The sequence below is a fragment of the Oenanthe melanoleuca genome, chromosome 10 (genome assembly GCF_029582105.1).
Source record: "Oenanthe melanoleuca isolate GR-GAL-2019-014 chromosome 10, OMel1.0, whole genome shotgun sequence".
Taxonomy (NCBI): domain Eukaryota; kingdom Metazoa; phylum Chordata; class Aves; order Passeriformes; family Muscicapidae; genus Oenanthe; species Oenanthe melanoleuca.
In genome coordinates, this window is record NC_079344.1 from 17,369,087 (window position 1) to 17,388,673 (window position 19,587).

The 19,587-nt window shown below is 57.4% G+C and overlaps 1 protein-coding gene across 6 annotated transcripts; it reads left to right on the top strand.

The window, feature by feature from the left end:
• Positions 1-6,671: 6,671 nt before the first annotated feature.
• CD276 (CD276 molecule) lies at positions 6,672-19,587 on the top strand. 6 transcript variants are annotated; one of them, XM_056499677.1, is made up of 8 exons: positions 6,672-6,756; positions 9,952-10,048; positions 12,287-12,637; positions 13,520-13,816; positions 16,551-16,691; positions 17,567-17,608; positions 18,031-18,066; positions 19,025-19,587. In XM_056499677.1, exons 2-8 carry the CDS (start codon positions 10,009-10,011, stop codon positions 19,045-19,047), a joined length of 930 nt encoding a protein of 309 aa, XP_056355652.1. In that variant the 5' UTR covers positions 6,672-6,756; positions 9,952-10,008; the 3' UTR covers positions 19,048-19,587. The 6 variants fall into 6 exon arrangements, 5 of the variants coding, with proteins under 5 accessions (XP_056355652.1, XP_056355653.1, XP_056355649.1 ...); XM_056499674.1 differs by lacking the exon at positions 6,672-6,756 and adding an exon at positions 9,430-9,868; XR_008841310.1 differs by lacking the exon at positions 6,672-6,756 and adding an exon at positions 9,802-9,868 and having other exon boundaries at positions 16,556-16,691; positions 19,025-19,045.

Consider the following 19,587-nt stretch of genomic DNA (forward strand, 5'->3'; position numbering starts at 1 on the left):
CTGTGTCCCTGTGTCCGTGTGTCCGTGTGTCCCTGTGTCCCTTTGTCCCTGTACGTCCCTGTGTCCGTGTGCAGCAGGATGTGCCTCTGGAACCCCTCACAGCACACGGAGAGCTCTGCCAGGCCCTGTGTGATCCTGGTGGCCCCTCCCGGGCAGGAGCTGAGCTCCAGAGCATTTTGGGATGCACCTCAGCCCCTGGGACCACAGAATCCCACAGCAGAGGGTGGGAAGGGACCTTAAACCCATCCTTAAACCCTGCTGTGGTTTCAGGTCCCATCCCAGGGTGCTCCCAGTCCCATCCAGCCTTGGCACTGCCAGGGCAGCCAAAGCTGCTCTGGGCAGTCCTGCAGGTAAATAAAAGTGTCGGGTTTGGGTAAAGCTGTGCAACTCCTTGGTGTCTGTGAGCCCACCCACAGGCAGGGAGCAGCCCTTTGCTCCTCACCTTGTACCAGGTGGCACCTGAGCTCTGGGCAGGGCTTGTCCCTCACTGGTGACAGCTCTTCTGGAGTTCCCCAAGGCTGGGCCATGGTGCCACGGCTTCCCTGGTGTCACCATCTGCTCAACCCGAGCGGGAGTCGTGATGGTTCATTCAACCCCAGGCTGCAAAAGACAAAGGCAAGAGACTCAGGTTTTATTCATCAGCAAGCAGCAATGCAGTTTATTGCAAAGAGAGAGAGAGAGAGAGAGAGAGGTAAAGGAAATGAAGAAAAAGGGGAGAGAGACAGAGAGAGAGAAAGGATGGGATGTAGGTACCAGCAGACAGGGTAATCCTCGTGGTCATCTGACAATAGAGTGTCTTCAATCCATTGGGGAGAAAGAGATCTCAAAGTCTCTTCAGGAAAGTCACTTTTTATAGTCCTTTTCCAAAGCAAGGGCCTCTGGCCACAAGGTGGGAGATTTACGGGCTCTTGTGTGTGGAGATTGTCACTCCATGAAACAGGTGCAGGAACAGCAGCACCTGCTGAGAGCAGCACCATGGCAGCACCAGGAACAGCCACAGACAGTGCTGGGCAGCACCAGGAACAGCCACAGACAGTGCTGGGCAGCACCAGCACAGGCACAGACAGTGCTGGGCAGCACCAGCACAGGCACAGACAGTGCTGGGCAGCACCAGCACAGGGACAGACAGTGCTGGGCAGCACCAGCACAGCACAGACAGTGCTGGGCAGCACCAGCACAGGCACAGACAGTGCTGGGCAGCACCAGCACAGCACAGACAGTGCTGGGCAGCACCAGCACAGGCACAGACAGTGCTGGGCAGCACCAGCACAGCACAGACAGTGCTGGGCAGCACCAGGAACAGCCACAGACAGTGCTGGGCAGCACCAGCACAGGCACAGACAGTGCTGGGCAGCACCAGCACAGGCACAGACAGTGCTGGGCAGCACCAGCACAGCCACAGACAGTGCTGGGCAGCACCAGCACAGCTACAGACAGTGCTGGGCAGCACCAGCACAGCACAGACAGTGCTGGGCAGCACCAGCACAGCTACAGACAGTGCTGGGCAGCACCAGCACAGCACAGACAGTGCTGGGCAGCACCAGCACAGCACAGACAGTGCTGGGCAGCACCAGCACAGCTACAGACAGTGCTGGGCAGCACCAGCACAGCACAGACAGTGCTGGGCAGCACCAGCACAGCTACAGACAGTGCTGGGCAGCACCAGCACAGCACAGACAGTGCTGGGCAGCACCAGCACAGCTACAGACAGTGCTGGGCCAGCACCAGCACAGCACAGACAGTGCTGGGCAGCACCAGCACAGCTACAGACAGTGCTGGGCCAGCACCAGCACAGCACAGACAGTGCTGGGCAGCACCAGCACAGCTACAGACAGTGCTGGGCAGCACCAGCACAGCACAGACAGTGCTGGGCAGCACCAGCACAGCACAGACAGTGCTGGGCAGCACCAGCACAGCCACAGACAGTGCTGGGCAGCACCAGGAACAGCCACAGACAGTGCTGGGCAGCACCAGCACAGCCACAGACAGTGCTGGGCCAGCACCCACCTCAGCCAGGCCAAGCTCAGCTCAGAGTGAGGGCTGGGTCTGGCTCCAGGCTCTGATGATGGTCGTGAGGCAGATCACAGAAACTTGGAACTGACTCTTACACCTGGGACATGGTGACCCCCTCGGGCACTGCCCAGCTGTTTGTCCTGCCTGGCTGCCCCCGGGCTTGGCTGCTCTGTGGCTGCTCTGCTGCCCCCAAGGAGTTTGTTTGTTGTAGCAGCATGAGCTTTGTAGTTTATTGAAGAAAAGACCTCAAGGAAAGGTTTCAGAGATAACAGCTCTTTTTTCCCAAACCCTGTAGGGATGAAAGCCACGCTGGAAGTGATCTTGCAGAGGTGCTGCTGGTCAAAAGAAAAACCTGGTGACTTTTCTCCGATAAAAAAATACCTGGCTGATATTTACAGATAGCAGGGCTGCTCTGAGCTGAATTAATTTCCTGGGAGATCAAAATGCTGCACGTGCTTTGGGACTGAAGCAGAACTTCTGGCTCCTGCCTGCTGTTCTGGGAATTTCTCTGGCCTCAGCTTTCCCAGGTGCAATGTTCCTGCTGCCTTCCAGGCTGGCTGCAGGGGATGAGGGGGGACACTGTGAAGGTGGCCTGGGACAAAGCATAGAGGAGCTTTTGAGGGAGAATATTTCTTAAATTTTGGGGGGGTGGAAATCCACTTTTTTGCCTTCTCCCTGCTATCTTTGCTGGGTTCTGGGTGGTGGTAGCAGCAAAGAGGAGGATGTGGGAAGGAAGCAGGAGGAGGGGAGAAGGAAAAAGGCCTCATTTTCCATGCCTGGGGGAGGGGAAGGGCTCTCCAAGGGCCTGGAGCACAGCTGGCTCCTCACCCTTCGTGCCTCACAGGCAGCTGGAATAGAGGAGCTTTTCATCCTGCAGGCAGTGGAAAAAGCTCTGTGAACAGGGCCCAGTCCTCTGGCTGCCCCTGAGGAGGGGGGAATGATGTGGTTACACATAAAACCCCCCTGGGAATGGCTGGTCCCACCCAGGAGGTGCTGGGGGAGGCATCCGGGCCAAGGGCTGCTCCCAGCGCTGCTGCAAATTTAAAAATTTTTAATTTTAATTAAAGTTAGTTTAAAAAATAACCAGCTCTGGGCCAGGGAGGTTGTGTGGAGCTGGGCACAGCTTGGCTCTCCCAAGCCTTTTCTGGGAATTCAGGCCCTGCATTGGGAGCTCAGCCTCCCTCACTCCCCCTTGCAGGTCCCTCAAGGCAATTTTTGTGTAAAATCAATTAAAGGTGGTTGCACTGTCCCTGACCCCACTTCCCTCTGTACATATTCCCAGTCTTTCCCTCACACCAGAGCTCTCCAGTGGGAATCTGGGGAGCTGACCCAAATAAATTGTTAATATTTCAATTAAATCAGTGGGATTAGTTCATCTGTATTGTGGGAGCATCCCAGACTTCTGGCACATTCCTGAGTGACTCCCCAGCCCTGACTCTGCATCCCAGCACAGCCACATCCAAGGAATCCCAGCTCTGTCCCTCCTGAGCCAGCAGGATTGGGCTCATCCAGAGGCAGCCTCAGCAAAAAGAGACCCAGGCTGGGGTTGGGGGGTTGTTTTCTCCTGTTTTCTCAAAAGCCTCCAAAGCCCTTCCCGCTGCTCCACATCTTTGGGTTTGGCACTGGGATGTTCCTGGTGCTCCTAGCAGGAGCCAGAGGTGGTTTATAGAGTTTTCCATGTGTCCAAGGCTCCTGCAGTGGACAGCACAGGTGGGACCGTGCAAATCCAGCTCCCAAGGGGCTCCAGAGGGATGATTGGGGTGGAACAGGTCGTGTTCCCCATCCCTGGAAGTGCCCCAGGCCAGGCTGGACAGGGCTTGGATCAACTGGGATAGTGAAAGGTGTCCCTGCCCATGGCACTGGATGGGCTTTAAGGTCCTTCCCAACACAAACCATCCAAGATTCCATGATCTTGGCAGCTTTGGGGATGGAGGGTGGGATTTACTCTCCAAGCCCTGCCTTGTACTGGATCACTGAGCGTGCTGAGTGCTGCATGCCCTGTGCTGGTAGGAAATTTGGGATGAGCTTCCTGGGCACCACACTCTGGAAAACAGAGCTGGGCAGCATCTCCATGGTGATAATGGCCAGGAGAAACAGCCCTGATTCCCAGAGCTGACCCTGGGCCCCTCCTTGGGAGGCTCTGGATGTCTCCCCTCCCTCCTCATGACTGAATCCTGGCTGAGCACAGAATTAACTTGCAAACTGCAGCCCCTTGCTTTGCCTTTCTGTGGTTTTTTTGGGTCATCATTATGGATGTTTCTTCTCCCCATACACCTGGGCTACTGCAGGGTTTGAAGAAGGAAAAGAAGCCAAAAAGAATAATTTGGGATGGAAACATCCCCAGGTGAAATTCCCCCCTAAGATGCCCTTTCATTGTTAATTACAAGCAGACCTATGACAGCATGGATTTTAATTCTGAGTGTGTTTTGGTGCCTTTGTTTCCAAGCTTCTTTGTTTCTCCTGGTTTTTTTTTTTTTTTTTTTTGTATTTCTGTTTAACACTCAGAAAGCTCCAGGCACTCAGATTTCCCTTTGTGCTTCAAACACCACCAGGAGCAGAGCAGCACTTGTGGTTGAGAAATCAAGCTGTGATTCTGCCTTTATCAGCTGGATTGGTGGGAGAAGGGACAAAGCAGGATGCTGGGATGGTGGGAAGCACTGCCCTGGACAGTGCTGGCACTTATGTCTTTTTGGGGGGATTGATGTCTTTTTCTTGGATTCCACCTATGGTTTTGGGGTGCTGAGGTTTGAGAGGTTTGTTGTTGAGGTTTTGCCCAGCTGTGGGTGCCCTGCTCAGTGAGACCCCACCTGCAGAGCTGCCTCCAACAGCAGCAGGACGTGGAGCTGCTGGAAGGAATCCTGAGGAGACCCTGGAGATGCTCTGAGGGTGAAGCCTCACCCTGTCCCATCCTTGCTGCTGTCACCATGGGTGCCCAGGTCACAGCATGGAGCCTTTCAGCAGCTCCCTCACAGCAAAATCCTCCCTTGCCTGCCAGGGAAATAAAATAAAAATGGAAGGTTTTAAATATAGCACGTCTGGGGTTATTTTAACTCGCCTTTTAATTTTCAGCTCTCCAGCTTTGGGTGTTGCAGCTTTCCTCTGTAATTAAAAGGGTGAGGAGCTTCCTTTGCTGTGCAGCAAAAAAAGGCCCAAACCACCCTCGTGGGTGTCCCCTTCCAGTGCCACAGCTCCCAAACTTTTGGGGTTTCCCACGTGTCCCCAGCAGTGCTTTCTGCCCAGCACGGCGTGGGGCTGCTGCTGGGCAGCTGGTGTGAGGAAATCATTAACCAGGATTTTCCTGGGAAGCAGCCTGGGCTCCACCTGGCAAATTCCAGCAGCCAGAGGAGATGGCTCAGCCTTCCTGCCTGGCTCCATGCACCTCATCCCAAATCTGAGGTCTCTAAATCCCTGGTTCCATGTACCCCATCCCAAATCTGAGGTCTCCAAGGTACCTGGTTCCATGTACCTCATCCCAAATCTGAGGTCTCCAAAATCCCTGGTTCCATGTACCCCATCCCAAATCTGAGGTCTCTAAATCCCTGGTTCCATGCACCTCATCCCAAATCTGAGGTCTCTAAAGTCCCTGGTTCCATGTACCCCATCCCAAATCTGAGGTCTCTAAATCCCTGGTTCCATGCACCCCATCCCAAATCTGAGGTCTCTAAAGTTCCTGGTTCTGTGCACCCCAATCCTCTGGGGCTGCATGTCCCAGCTTTGAGGGCCTCACCTGGCTCCATGCACCCCTTTTCCCCAGCCCTGTGCACCCCAACGTTCCCCGCCCCTGTGTACCCCAATCCTCTGTATTGCTGTGTCCTGGTCCCCAGGCTGTCACCCCAACATCCCCCAGCTCTGTGCCCCCCAATGCCTTGACCCAGCCCGTACCCCAACCCTCAGGATTCAGACACCCCCAACTCCTCTGGCCAGGTACTCCTTAATCCCCCAACCCCAGTCCCCCCGGCCAGTGCCCCCCTGTCCCCAAGTTCCAAGGCTCCCCAATCCCCATTCCTGGTCTCCCCAGTCCCGGCTCCAGCCTTCCCAGTCCCCTCACTCCCCCATCCCGACTCCCCAGTCTCTATTCCTGGTCTCCCCAGTCTGCCCTCCAGGATTACCAGTCCCCTCTTCCCCCAGTCCCCATTCCCCCTCTCCCCATTCCCCCACTCCCCATTCCCTCTCCCCCCAGTCCCCATTCCCCCTCTCCCCAGTCCCAGTCCCCGTTCCCCTCTCCCTATTCCCAGTCCCCGTCCCGCTCTCCCCATTCCCACTCTCCCCATTCCCACTCTCCCCATTCCCGCTCTCCCCGCTCCCCTCTCCCCATTCCCACTCTCCCCATTCCCTCTCTCCCCATTCCCAGTCCCCATTCCCACTCTCCCCATTCCCTCTCTCCCCATTCCCAGTCCCCATTCCCAGTCCCCGCTCCCCTCTCCCCATTCCCGCTCTCCCCGCTCCCGCTCTCCCCATTCCCAGTCCCCATTCCCGCTCTCCCCGCTCCCCTCTCCCCATTCCCGCTCTCCCCATTCCCTCTCTCCCCATTCCCAGTCCCCGCTCCTCTCTCCCCATTCCCAGTCCCCATTCCCGCTCTCCCCGCTCCCTCTCTCCCCATTCCCATTCCCATTCCCGCTCTCCCCGCTCCCCTCTCGGCTCCAGGCTCCTCCCGCGCCGTTCCCGGCAGGAAGCGGCCGCAGCCAATCGTGCCGTGGCCGCCGCCCGCCGCCCGCCGCCCGCGCTGTGTCCGCCGCGGGCCCGGTGAGTGCCGGGGCCCGGGGGGGCCCGGGGGGCCCGGGGGGTGCGGGCTGGGGCCGGGAGCGGGGCGGCCCCGCTGTCCCCGCTGTCCCCGCTGTCCCCCGCCCCTCCCGCGGGCCGCGCCGGGCGCCGGGCGGGGTTCCGGGGCGGGCGGAGGGAGAAAGGAATGGAATGAATGGGGGTCCCCGGGCCGGGAGCCCCGCGGGGTGTGGTGCAGGGAAGGGGGCACCCCGGGATGCCTGGAAACCCGGTTGGAAACGCCCTCCTGGGTATCCGGGGCTGAACGGTCCCGAGGGGAAGGGCTGCTTCCCCTTCTCCCCGCGCCGGGACACGGGATAACCCACCCACCCTTCCTCCGGGCCACTGGTGCATCCTGAATCCCAATCCCTTCCTCCCGCCAAGGATCACCCCGAATCCCAATCCCTTCCTTCTGTCAGGTACTGCACCCCAAATCCTCGTCTCTTCCTCCTTTTCAGTATTGTGCCCCAAATCCTCGTTCCTTCCTCCTTCCCACCCTCATCCATTCCTTCCTTCCAAATCCTCGTCCCTTCCTGACCCCAAACACCACACCCCGAATCCCCGATGGGATTTGGGGGCTGTGTCCCATCTTTCCACACCCCCATCCCCGCAGATTCCCAAGTGAGGGATTGCTGCTGCACTCCCAGAAGTTGAGCAGGAACTAAAAATAGTCCCGAGCAGAGCCGGGCTCTTGGCTCGAGGAGAGGGGCAGAGGCAGGGCTGACCCAGGCACCCCAAAAACTGGGATCGAGCTGGACTGGGAGGCAAAGACTTCTCCCTGGATCTGGAGGTGTTTCCTTGACACCTCAGGGTGATAAATTGGCAGTGGATAATTTGGAGATTATAATAAAATAGGAAAAGGGTGACGTATGGTTCCCGGGGGATTTAGTTATTCTTTGTGTTTCTGCAGGGCTCAGCCATTCCTGGCACGAGGGCATCTCCCTTCCAAGGGAAGTTTTTGGGGGATTCCTTTTATTTCAGCTTGAGCTTAGGTCTTTTGTCCTTGGATCCCACCCAAGGCCTGGGGAAACTGAGTCACGGCACAGTGACACTCCTGACTGCAGCAGCAGGGTTGGGGACACGGGTGTCCCCTTCCTGTGACACCCCTGAGCCAGCCCGGCAGGAACTGGAGGTCACCAAACCTGGAAAAGAGGATTTGTTTAACATGCCCGGGGAAAGGGAAGGATTCCAAGGGGGATGAGTCAGGGTTTCCCTCTCCTGGCCCAGAGTGATGCCCCATTGCCCTTTCCCATCTTTCTCCTTCCTGCTGGCCTGGGATGTGTCCAGTTGGGAAAAGTTAGGAATAGGGGTAGAGAAAAAACCTGCGTAATTAGTTTTCCCTCATGCTTGGGAGGGAAGGAGAGGGGGATCTCTCCTAGGGCTCTTGGGGTAGGAATGGGCCTCAGTTTCCTCCTTGTGCCTCAGTTCCCCCCTTGTGCCTCAGTTTCTCCCATTACATCTGCCTGATTTTCCCCTTGTGCCTCAGTTCCCCCCTTGTGCCTCAGTTTCCCCCATTCCCTGTGCCTCACTTCTCCTCCTTATGCCTGTGGGGCTTCTTCTTGTGCCTCAGTTTCCATCTATACTTCAGTTTCCCCTATACCTCAGTTTCCCCCCATTCCCTGTGCTCCAGTTTCCCCCTGGTGCCTCAGTTCCCACCTTGTGCCTCAGTTTCCCCCATTCCCTGTACCTCTCCCCTTGTGCCTCAGTTTCCCCTATTTCCTATGCCTCAGTTTTCCCCATCCCCTGTGCCTCAGTTCCCCCCTTGTGCCTCAGTTTCTCCCATTACATCTGCCTGATTTTCCCCTTGTGCCTCAGTTTCCCTTCATTCCCTGCGCCTCAGTTTCCCCCATTCCCTGTGCCTGTTTCCCCCTCGTGCCTCAGTTTCCCCCGTGGGAGCTGAGCTGAGCCGCCCTTTGGCGCTGTTTTCCCAATTCAAGGGGATTTAGGGATTGAGGCTGCAGCCGTTCCTGCTGCACCCCAGGAACGCGGTGCTGTGACCCCACAGATGTGGCAGTGCCAGTGCAGGGGACAGGGAGGGGACACAGCGGGACCCTGGGATGTGCTGGGACAGGGAGGGGACAGGGAGGGGACACAGCGGGACCCTGGGATGTGCTGGGACAGGGAGGGGACAGGGACAGGACACAGAGGGACCCTGGGATGTGCTGGGACAGGGCGGGGACAGGGAGGGGACACAGCGGGACCCTGGGATGTGCTGGGACAGGGAGGGGACAGGGAGGGGACAGGGAGGGACCCTGGGATGTGCTGGGACAGGGAGGGGACACGGTGGGACTGGGATGTGCTGGGACAGGGAGGGGACACGGTGGGACTGGGATGTGCTGGGACAGGGAGGGGACACAGCGGGACCCTGGGATGTGCAGGGACAGGAAGGGGACACGGCGGGACCCTGGGATGTGCTGGGACAGGGAGGGGACACAGCGGGACCCTGGGATGTGCAGGGACAGGGAGGGGACAGGGAGGGGACACGGTGGGACCCTGGGATGTGCAGGGACAGGGAGGGGACAGGGAGGGGACACGGTGGGACCCTGGGATGTGCTGGGACAGGGAGGGGACACAGCGGGACCCTGGGATGTGCTGGGACAGGAAGGGGACAGGGAGGGGACACAGCGGGACCCTGGGATGTGCAGGGCCAGGGCGGGGACCCAGCGGTGCCGCTGTCCCGGCTCATTCCAGCCGCGGGAGGAGCGCGGGTCACGCGGATCCTCGGGAATCCAGCGCCGCCAGCGGCACCGGGCACTTTGCCTTCACCTTCCCCACATCCAGCTCCGGTTGAATTCCCCCTTTTCCGGGACAGCCCCATCCCGGAGATCCTGCGAGCAGGGATGAGCCTCGCTCCCCTGAGCCGGGAATCCTCAGCCCTTTCCCTCTGAGCCGCTCCCGTTGGGTTTGGACCCAAATCCCGGAGCCTGGCAGCGAGCTGCCTCCTCTCGGAGCGCGGGGGCGGAACGGCGCTGCGGGGAGAAACCGGGAAAGACAGGAACGCAAGGGAAGGGAAGAGGCTCGCGTGGCTCCTCGGGTGCCGGGAACGCGGCGATCCCTTGGCCGGGCTGGAGCTGAGCCCCTTCCCATGGTTTCTGGGGTGGGTGCTCCCTGGGAACGGCTGCCGTGTTCCCTTCCCTCCTTCCCAGCACCATCCCAGCGTTTCCTCGTGTTTTCCCTCAGCTCGGGGTTCCCAGGGAGGAGCCTTCCAGCGAGGGTTCCCGCTGCCTCATCCCGAGGATGCTCTTCCCGCTGCTCATCCTGGCGCTCGGCCGGGCAGGTGAGTGGGGCTGGGGGGCTGCAGATGTCCCCACCGGTGGCACCTCCTGGCACGGGACACCTTCCCGGCGCTCCAGCTGAGTGCAGAGCTCAATCCTGACGGATTCCACTTCCCAGGAGAGCTGTTGGCAGCGCCCCTGCAGTTCGGGCCAGGCTGGCTCCTGCGTTTATTTATTTTTATCCGGAGGTGCTCGGGGTGTGCCCGGAGCCAGGCTGGCTGCCCAGTGCCCTTTTCCTGCCTGTCTGCCCGTCTGCAGGGCTCCTTCCCACACTCCTCATCCTCCCAGCACGGCATCTTCCCAAAAATTCCCTGTGCCATCCCTGCACTCATCCCCATGCTGGAGGTATTGAAGGAACGGGGCTTGAATCGTGCCATGGCAACAGGATGGGGCTGGAGTCATTTCATGGCTCTGGGATGAGTTGGAATCATGCCATGGCACTGGGATGGGGCTGGAGTCATTCCATAGCACTGGGATGGGGCTGGAGTCATTCCATGGCTCTGGGATGAGCTGCAATCATGCCATGGCACTGGGATGGGGCTGGAGTCATCCCATGGCACTGGGATGAGCTGGAATCATTCCATAGCACTGGGATGGGGCTGGAATCATTCCATGGCTCTGGGATGGGGCTGGAGTCATTCCATGGCACTGGGATGGGGCTGGAGTCATTCCATAGCACTGGGATGAGCTGCAATCATGCCATAGCACTGGGATGGGGCTGGAGTCATCCCATGGCACTGGGATGAGTTGGAATCATGCCATGGCACTGGGATGAGTTGGAATTGTGCCATGGCACTGGGATGAGCTGGAATTGTGCCATGGCACTGGGATGAGTTGGAATTGTGCCATGGCACTGGGATGAGTTGGAATCGTGCCATGGCACTGGGATGAGCTGGAATTGTGCCATGGCACTGGGATGAGTTGGAATTGTGCCATGGCACTGGGATGAGCTGGAATCATTGGGATGAGCTGGAATCATTCCATAGCACTGGGATGGGGCTGGAATCATGCCATGGCACTGGGGTGAGTTGGAATTGTGCCATGGCACTGGGATGGGGCTGGAATCATGCCATGGCACTGGGATGGGGCTGGAATCATTCCATGGCACTGGGATGAGCTGGAATCGTGCCATGGCAGTGGGATGGAGCTGGAATCCTGCCGTGCCACCCCGGTTGGCAGTGTGCTGGAGCACTGGTGCCACCTAGTGCCTGCCAGCCTGGCCAATGCTGGCTCCTCCTGGGACTGTGTCCCCACCCCTGCCACCTGTCCTGTCTGCCTGGTGACAATCCAGGCTCCAATCCAGTGCAGGTTGGGTGCCCATGGCTGCTCCTGGCAGCTCCTGGCAGCCAAAGGTGCCTCAGTTTGGTGCTGGCTGTGTGACTGTCCCCCTTCCAGCAGGGTGGCATGGTTGGGGACAGTCCTGAGATGCCACCTGCCCATGGGCATCCCTAGATTTCCTTGGACGCTCTCCAGGTGGAAAATTCAGGAGGTGCTCTGATGTGGGGGTTCTTTCTGAGCCCCAGGTGCTCTAAGGCACCAAACTCCAGAGCTCTGGTGCTCTTAGACTCCTACTCGTCGGGTAATCTCTAAATAAGTGAAGCAGCTAATAGTTAAAAAGGTTATTTATTGCAAAGCACATCTTATTGCAAAGCACACCTTATTACAAAGCACATCTTATTACGAAGCACATCAGTCTCAACAGTACACAGACAAGCAATGGCAAAAAGCAATGGCAGAGCAGCTGGCAATAAGCAATAAGCAATAAGCAATGGCTGGAAGCCCTGGGAAAAGCCAATGGCTAAAAGCCACAATGGCTGAAAGCACCAGCTTTCCCCAGTACAAACTCTTATACAGGATTTTCCCAACAAGCTCAGACCACAAGTCCTTAACCTATTAGAATTGCAGTTTCTCAGCACACCAGGTTATGTATAGAACTACACATACAATCTATCTGTTCTATCTGAAAAATGTTAGCAATATTCTTACTATAACTCTATTATGACTAAGTCCTGCCTACAACCGTGGGCCTGGAGATACTGAAGATATCAGTGTGTTTCAACATTCAGTAGAACACTCACTGCTACTGTGGCGTTTGAAACCTTTTCCTTACTAAGAGCATCAGAACTCTAAAACTTATTCATTCCCTGCACTGTGATGTCTCCCTGAAGAGCTCAGAGTGACCCCTGGGTCTCTGAGTGCAGCACTCCTGGGGTGCCCCAGCCTGTCCCGTGCCCCCGCAGGAGCCGTGGAGCTGCGGGTGCCGGAGGAGCCGGTGCTGGCGCTGTTCGGCCAGGACGCCACGCTGCGCTGCTCCTTCTCCCCCGACGCCGACTTCAGCGTGGCCGAGCTGAGCCTCATCTGGCAGCTGACGGACACCAAGGGCCTGGTGCACGGCTTCTCGGGGGGCCGGGACCGGCTGCAGGACCAGGGCCGCGGCTACGCCAACCGCACCTCGCTCTTCTACGACCAGCTGGCGCTGGGCAACGTGTCGCTGCTGCTGCGGCGCGTGGAGATCGCCGACGAGGGCAGCTTCACCTGCTTCGTGCGCGTGCGCGACTACGACAGCGCCGCCGTCACGCTGCAGGTGGCGGGTGAGGATGGGGTTCGTCCTGAGATTGGGGATCCCCAGAGTGTTCCCAGTGACAGAGAGGCTCTGAGCCCGTGCTGAGCCTGAGCTTTGTCGCTGTCCTGGTTTACTGGGCAGGTGCCTGCCAATAAAGGCAGAAGATTCTCTTTGAAATGGAGAATGTAAACGCCCTCCCTCCAAATTATTATTATAGTTTTGAAATTAAGGGGCTCTCAGGCAAAGATATGGGAATTAGGAATAACGGTTCTTTACTAGGAAAATTAAAATAGAAATGCAGTATTACACAGAACAATCCCAGCCCTGCCAGAGTCAGAATCCAAGCTGACACCCGTCAGTCAGTCAGGGTGTTGGCACAGTCCCATTCAATGGTGGCTGCATCCTCCTGCAGGGGCAGATGTGGTTCAGCTGGAGCAGTGCTCCTGGAGAAGGTGCAGTTTCCTCTGAAGCTCCAGGGATGATGTGGAAAGGTCTGGCTTTCCTCTGGAATCCAGTGCAAAGAAGGTTCCTTGGTGTCCCAAATCTCAGTTTTTCTCTGGGTAGGAAAGGCTTGGCTGCTGCCCTGGCTGGAGCATCTCCCAGTGGGATGATGGAATTTTATCAGTCACACAGTGGGACTGAATGGGCCAGCAGCAGATGAGATCTTCCTGGAGGGAGGATGGGCTGTGGGAAGATAAAGATGATTGCCCAGCTGGTTTAAAGATGGCCCATGAGCAGATAATGTGTGCCAGGAGATCAGGGTCACTGCCCCACCCATAGATGGGGACAGAACTCACATTTTTGGCCACACCCTGTACTGCAACCCAAGACAATCATCTGGAAGAGCCCATCCTGGGGCTCACCCATCTCCCCATCACATCCTCACACCGCTCCCCTTTATCCCCCACAGCTCCTTACTCCAAGCCCAGCGTGCACCTGGAGCCCAGCAAGGACCTGAAGGCGGGTGACACGGCGGTGGTGACGTGCCACGCCTCCCGTGGCTACCCGCAGGCCAGCGTGCTGTGGCAGGACAGCCGGGGTGCCAACCTGACCTCCAACGTCAGCACGCTGCAGGTGGCCAACGAGCAGGGGCTGTTCGAGGTGCGCAGCGTGCTGCACGTGCTGGTGGAGCCCAGCGTCACCTACTCGTGCCTGGTGCTCAACGCCCTGCTGCAGCAGCGGGGCCACGCCTCCGTCACCATCACGGGTGAGCCAGGGGCTGGGGACACTGCCACGGCCAGCCGGGGGGGTGGGGACACTGCCACAGCCAGCCAGGGGGGTGGGGACACTGCCACGGCCAGCCAGGGGCTGGGGACACTGTCACAGCCAGCCAGGGGGGTGGGGACACTGCCACAGATAGCCAGGGGGCATGGGGACACTGCCACAGCCAGCCAGGGGCTGGGGACACTGCCACAGCCAGGGGGCATGGGGACACTGACACAGATAGCCAGGGATTGGGGACACTGCCACAGCCAGGGGGCATGGGGACACTGCCACAGATAGCCAGGGGGCATGGGGACACTGCCACAGCCAGCCAGGAGGGGTTGGGGACACTGCCACGGCCAGCCGGGGGGTGGGGACACTGCCACAGCCAGCCAGGGGTTGGGGACACTGCCACGGCCAGCCAGGAGGGGCTGGGGACACTGCCACAGCCAGCCAGGGGGGTGGGGACACTGCCACAGATAGCCAGGGGTTGGGGACACTGCCACGGCCAGCCGGGGGGGTGGGGACACTGCCACAGATAGCCAGGGGTTGGGGACACTGCCACAGCCAGGAGGGGTTGGGGACACTGCCACAGCCAGCCAGGGGGGTGGGGACACTGCCACAGCCAGGGGGCATGGGGACACTGCCACAGATAGCCAGGGGTTGGGGACACTGCCACGGCCAGCCAGGGGTTGGGGACACTTTCACAGCCAGGAGGGGCTGGGGACACTGCCACAGCCAGCCAGGGGTTGGGGACACTGCCACAGCCAGGAGGGGTTGGGGACACTGCCACAGCCAGCCAGGGGTTGGGGACACTGCCACAGCCAGGAGGGGCTGGGGACACTGCCACAGCCAGCCAGGGGGGTGGGGACACTGCCACAGCCAGCCAGGAGGAGTTGGGGACACTGCCACAGATAGCCAGGGGCTGGGGACACTGCCACAGCCAGCCAGGGGTTGGGGACACTGCCACAGCCAGCCAGGGGGGTGGGGACACTGTCACAGCCAGCCAGGAGGGGCTGGGGGAGGTGGCTGTGGTGGCACTGGCACAGAACCATTCAGGAGGGGCTGGAGGAGGTGGCTGAGGTGGCACAGCCACCCAGAGCCAGCCAGGAGGGGCTGGGGGAGGTGACCATGGTGGCACTGCCACCCAGAGCCACTCAAGAGGGGCTGGGGGACGTGGCTGTGGTGGCACTGCCCCCCAAAGCCAGCCAGGAGGAGCTGGGGGAGGTGGCTGTGGTGGCACTGGCTCATCAGAACCCCATGCCCACCCCAAGGGCATTAATTAGTCTTTAATTAATTAATTGGTGCAGCATTGCTGGGTTGGGAAGGTGCATCCCATGTGGATGCACCAAACCCTTGGGTGGGTGCTGGGGACACAGGGTGGCTTTGGGGTGGGTCAGAATTGGGGTGACATCGTGCAGGGACAGGGTTTGAAGGTTTTATCTGAAGTATTACAGGGAATAGTTGGATTCCCACTGGTCCCTACCAGGCTTTTCTAGCACCTGTGAAGAAAGGTGGAGAAAGGCTACTCAAAAAAAAGGCAGGGCCATGATCCATCCTGCATGTGGGACCACCCTCAGGGCTGGATCATCCTTGGTGTGAGGTCACCTTGGATGCAGGATTGTCCTCAGTGTTGGATCATCCTGGGCTTTGGGGCATCCTGGGTGTGGGATCTGTTACCTGGGTGCAGGGTCACCCTGGATATTGGACCATCCTGGATGCAGGGTCACCCCAGATGTGGGATTACCTTGGATATGGGGTCACCCTGGATATTGGGTCACCCTGGATATTGGGTCACCCTGGGTTTTGGGATCATCCTGGATGTGGGATCATCCTGAATATGGGCTCACCCTGGATATTGAACCATCCTGGATGTGGGGTCACCCCAGATGTGGGATCACCCTGGATGCAGGGTCACCCCAGATATGGAACCATCCTGGATATGGGATCAACCCAGATGTGGGATTACCCTGGATGTGGGATCACCCTGGATGCAAGGTCACCCCAAATGTGGGATCACCTTGAATATGGGGTCACCCTGGATATAAAACCACCCTGGATGTGGGATCACCCTGGATGTGGGGTCACCCTGGATATTGAACCATCCTTGATATGGGGTCACCCTGGATATTGAACAATCCTGGATGCAGGGTCACCCCAAATGTGGGATTATCTTGGATGTGGGGTCTCCCTGGATATTGAACCATCCTGGATGTGGGGTCACCCCAGATATTGAAACATTCTGGATATGGGATCAACCCAGATATGGGATTATCTTGGATGTGGGGTCTCCCTGGATATTGAACCACCCTGGATTTGGGATCACCCTGGATTTGGGATCACCCTGGATTTGGGATCACCCCAGATATTGAACCACCCTGGATGTGGGGTCACCCCAGATATTGAACCATGCTGGATGTGGGATCACCCTGGATATTGAACCACTCTGGATGCAGGGTCACCCCAAATCTGGGATCACCTTGGATGTGGGGTCACCCTGGTTATTGAACCACCCTGGATGTGGGATCACCCTGGATATTGAACCATCCTGGATGCAAGGTCACCCCAAATGTAGGATTACCTTGGATATGGGATCACCCCAGATACTGAAACATCCTGGATGTGGGATGACCCTGGATGTGGGGTCACCCCGGTATTGAACCCCCCTGGGATGGATCCCCCATCTCCCAGCCCAGCCGGTGCTGACCAGCCCCTTTTCCCTCCCTGCCTGCTGCAAGGCCAGCCCCTGGCGCTGCCGGCGGCGGCGCTGTGGGTGACGGTGGCGCTGGCCGTGTGCGTGGTGCTGCTGCTGGCCGTGCTGGCCTTCGTGTGCCACCAGAAAATCCGGGACAGCTGCCGGGAGGACGCGGAGCAGACGGGTAACCCTGGGTGGGCAGGGCTGGGGAGGGGAGGGACGGCTGGGACACTGCCAGGGACACTGCCAGGGACACTGCCAGGGACACTGCCAGGGACACTGGCACGCCTGGCCCCTTGTCCTGCTTTCCAGGACACCTCTGGGAGCAGCTCTGGGCTCCTTCCCCACTCCCTGTGGGCCGTATTTCACATTTTTACAGCACCAGAGGGGGATTTGTTCCCAAAACAACTCCCAGAATGGCTGTGGGAGCAGCCCTACAACCCTTGGAAATGACCTTTTTTCCATGGTTTTTTTTCCCAGTTTTCCATTGCTGTCTGCACACCCCTAAATAACCTTTTTTCCATGGGTTTTGCCCCCAGTTTCTCATATCTGGCTGCACACCCCTAAATAACCTTTTTTCCATGTTTTTTTTTTCCCAGTTTCCCATTGTTGGCTGCACACCCCTAAATAACATTTTTTCCATGGTTTTTTTTCCCCCATTTTCCCATTGCTGGCTGTACACCCCTAAATGACATTTTTTCCATGGTTTTTTTTTTCCCAGTTTCCCACTGCTGGCTGTACACCCCTAAATGACATTTTTCCATGGGTTTTGCTCCTTCCCACCATCCTGGGAAGCAGGCACAGCAATTTTTCCTGCTGGGAATGGTGGCAGGGGTTGGAAAGCTGGAGGGAGGGAAGGGCTGGGTGGGCATCCCAAAGTTTGGGGGATCCAGGGATCCAACTCCAGGTGGCAGCTGTGTGAAAACTGGAGTCCCTCAGAGCTGTGGCTTCTCCCTCTGGGATTTTTGGGAATGTGCTGCCCTGGCTGAGGGAATACCCACAGAATCCCAGGAATGGGGTTTGCTGGGGGTTTCCCACCTCTGGATCGTTGTTTTCCAGGGCCAGAGGAGCGGGATGAGGAGGGGGAGGAGCCCAAGACAGGTGGGTGCCCGATCCTGGTTTGGGATCCTGCTCTGGGTGCTCGGCCCTTTCAGTATTCCCAAATTTTTCCGACACCCCTGACCTGGCAGATCCCAGATAAACATCCCCATTCCTTAATAAACCTCCCCATTCCTTAATAAAATCTCCCAGTTCCTGCATAAAACCTCCCAATTCCTTAACAGAATAACAGAATTCCATAAGGAAAACTTCCAATTCCTTAATTTTCCAGCAGGTCCATGATGTTCCTAGGGATTCCCTTTATCCACTGAACATGTTCCACAGGAACAAACCCTTGGAATTCTGCAGGGAAATTGGAAATGGGTGTTGCTCTTGGGGTTTATTCTCTAAAAAAAGGGATTTTTGAGATATTTTATTTGGGAAGGGGATGGGATTGACCATGGGATATTTTTCCCTTTCCCCAGCTCTGCAGCTGCTGGAAAACGTAGAGAGCAGAGAAGGTGAGTGGACGTTTCTGGCAAATTTTGGGATCATTCCCTGGTGATGTTTTATCCCTAAAATCCACGTGGGAAACATTCCTCAGTTCTTGAGGGGGATTTTCCCCTCCCTGTTTCCATTTTGCCCCGGGTTTTCCATCAGCATTTCCCAAATTTTGGATTCCCAGCTCCCATTTCTGGCCTGGTTTGGGCTGTGCTGGCTTCTCCCAGCATCCAGAGGCTTCTGCATCCCTCATCCCTCCTTTTCCTGGCCACTCTGGGATGGGAAAAATCCTCCTGATGCCCCACCCTGGGAGGAATTTGGGGTTTTTTGGGTGTTTGCATGGATTTATTGGGTTGGTCCTGCCATTCCAGGGAAGCCACAGAACTCCCAGCAGCATCCTGCTGCTGAATTCCAGCTGGAATTCCACAGGAATTGGCACCTCAGCTTTTTCCTGTTCCCTGTTCTCCCAATCATCAGCCCCCCCTCCCATCCCAGTCTGGAAAAGGATCCAGAGTTTTCCACCCCTGCTCAACCCCTGCTCCTTCCCATCCCCAAATCCTGATCTTTCCATTTATTCCCTCCCTCACCTGCTGATCTTATTATTGGGAATTGCCACTTCCTAAGTTTTATTGTTGAAAATTAACCCTTCCTAATTATTTTATTTATATTTTTTAAATTTAATTTATATGTATTTTTTTTATCCTTGGGAATTGCCCCTCTTTCCCTCACTTCCCAACCCCTTGGCAAATCCCACTTTTCCAGCAGAAACAAGGCTGGAACAACCAAATCTCCCAGAATTTCCAGCCAGGAGTGATTCCCAGGGCTGGGAGCAGCTTAGAGAGGGGGTGAGCCCATTTTTCCTGAGAGCTGCTGCGTCCCCAATAACTCACTAATTTATTAATTCATTAACCCACTGATTTATTAATTTGGGAGTTCTCTTCAGCTGTGCCTGGAGGTCACGGTGTCTTTTCTCCTCAGGTCGGGAGCAGGAGATTGATTGACGAGCCCGGGGCGCCCCAGAGCTGCTGCCCCCATCCCATCCCATTCCCTGCCTCCCTTCCAGGCCTGTCCTTCCCAGTGGGGTGAGGATGTGTCCCTGTGTGTCCATCCTGGGGTGACATTCTCCATTTCCCTGCCTGCCCAAGCCCAGTCAGAGCACTGGGAGCAGGGCTGGGCCGTGTGGGGACGCTCCTTGCCCCATGTGCCACACTGGGTGTCCCTCCACACTCCTTCTGGCCTTAAACTCTGAGTCCTGCTGGGATTTGTCCCACTGGACGTTTTTGGGAAGGGCAGGGCAAGGGGGCACCTGCTGGCCGGGTGTAGTCCTGCTCTGGGGCATTCCCAGCTCGTTATTCCCGTGGGGTTGGTGCTGTTGGGGACACAGGTACACCCCAAGTGCTGCTGGACTGTCCCTATCCCAGTGCTGCTCCTGCTCCAGAGTGGGGCAAGTCCCCAAGGGCTCCTTGGGTTGAGTCCTTTAAAATCCTGGGATCTGGAGGGTTTCTTGTGCCTTGACAAATAAATTTGGGACCGTGTTGGTC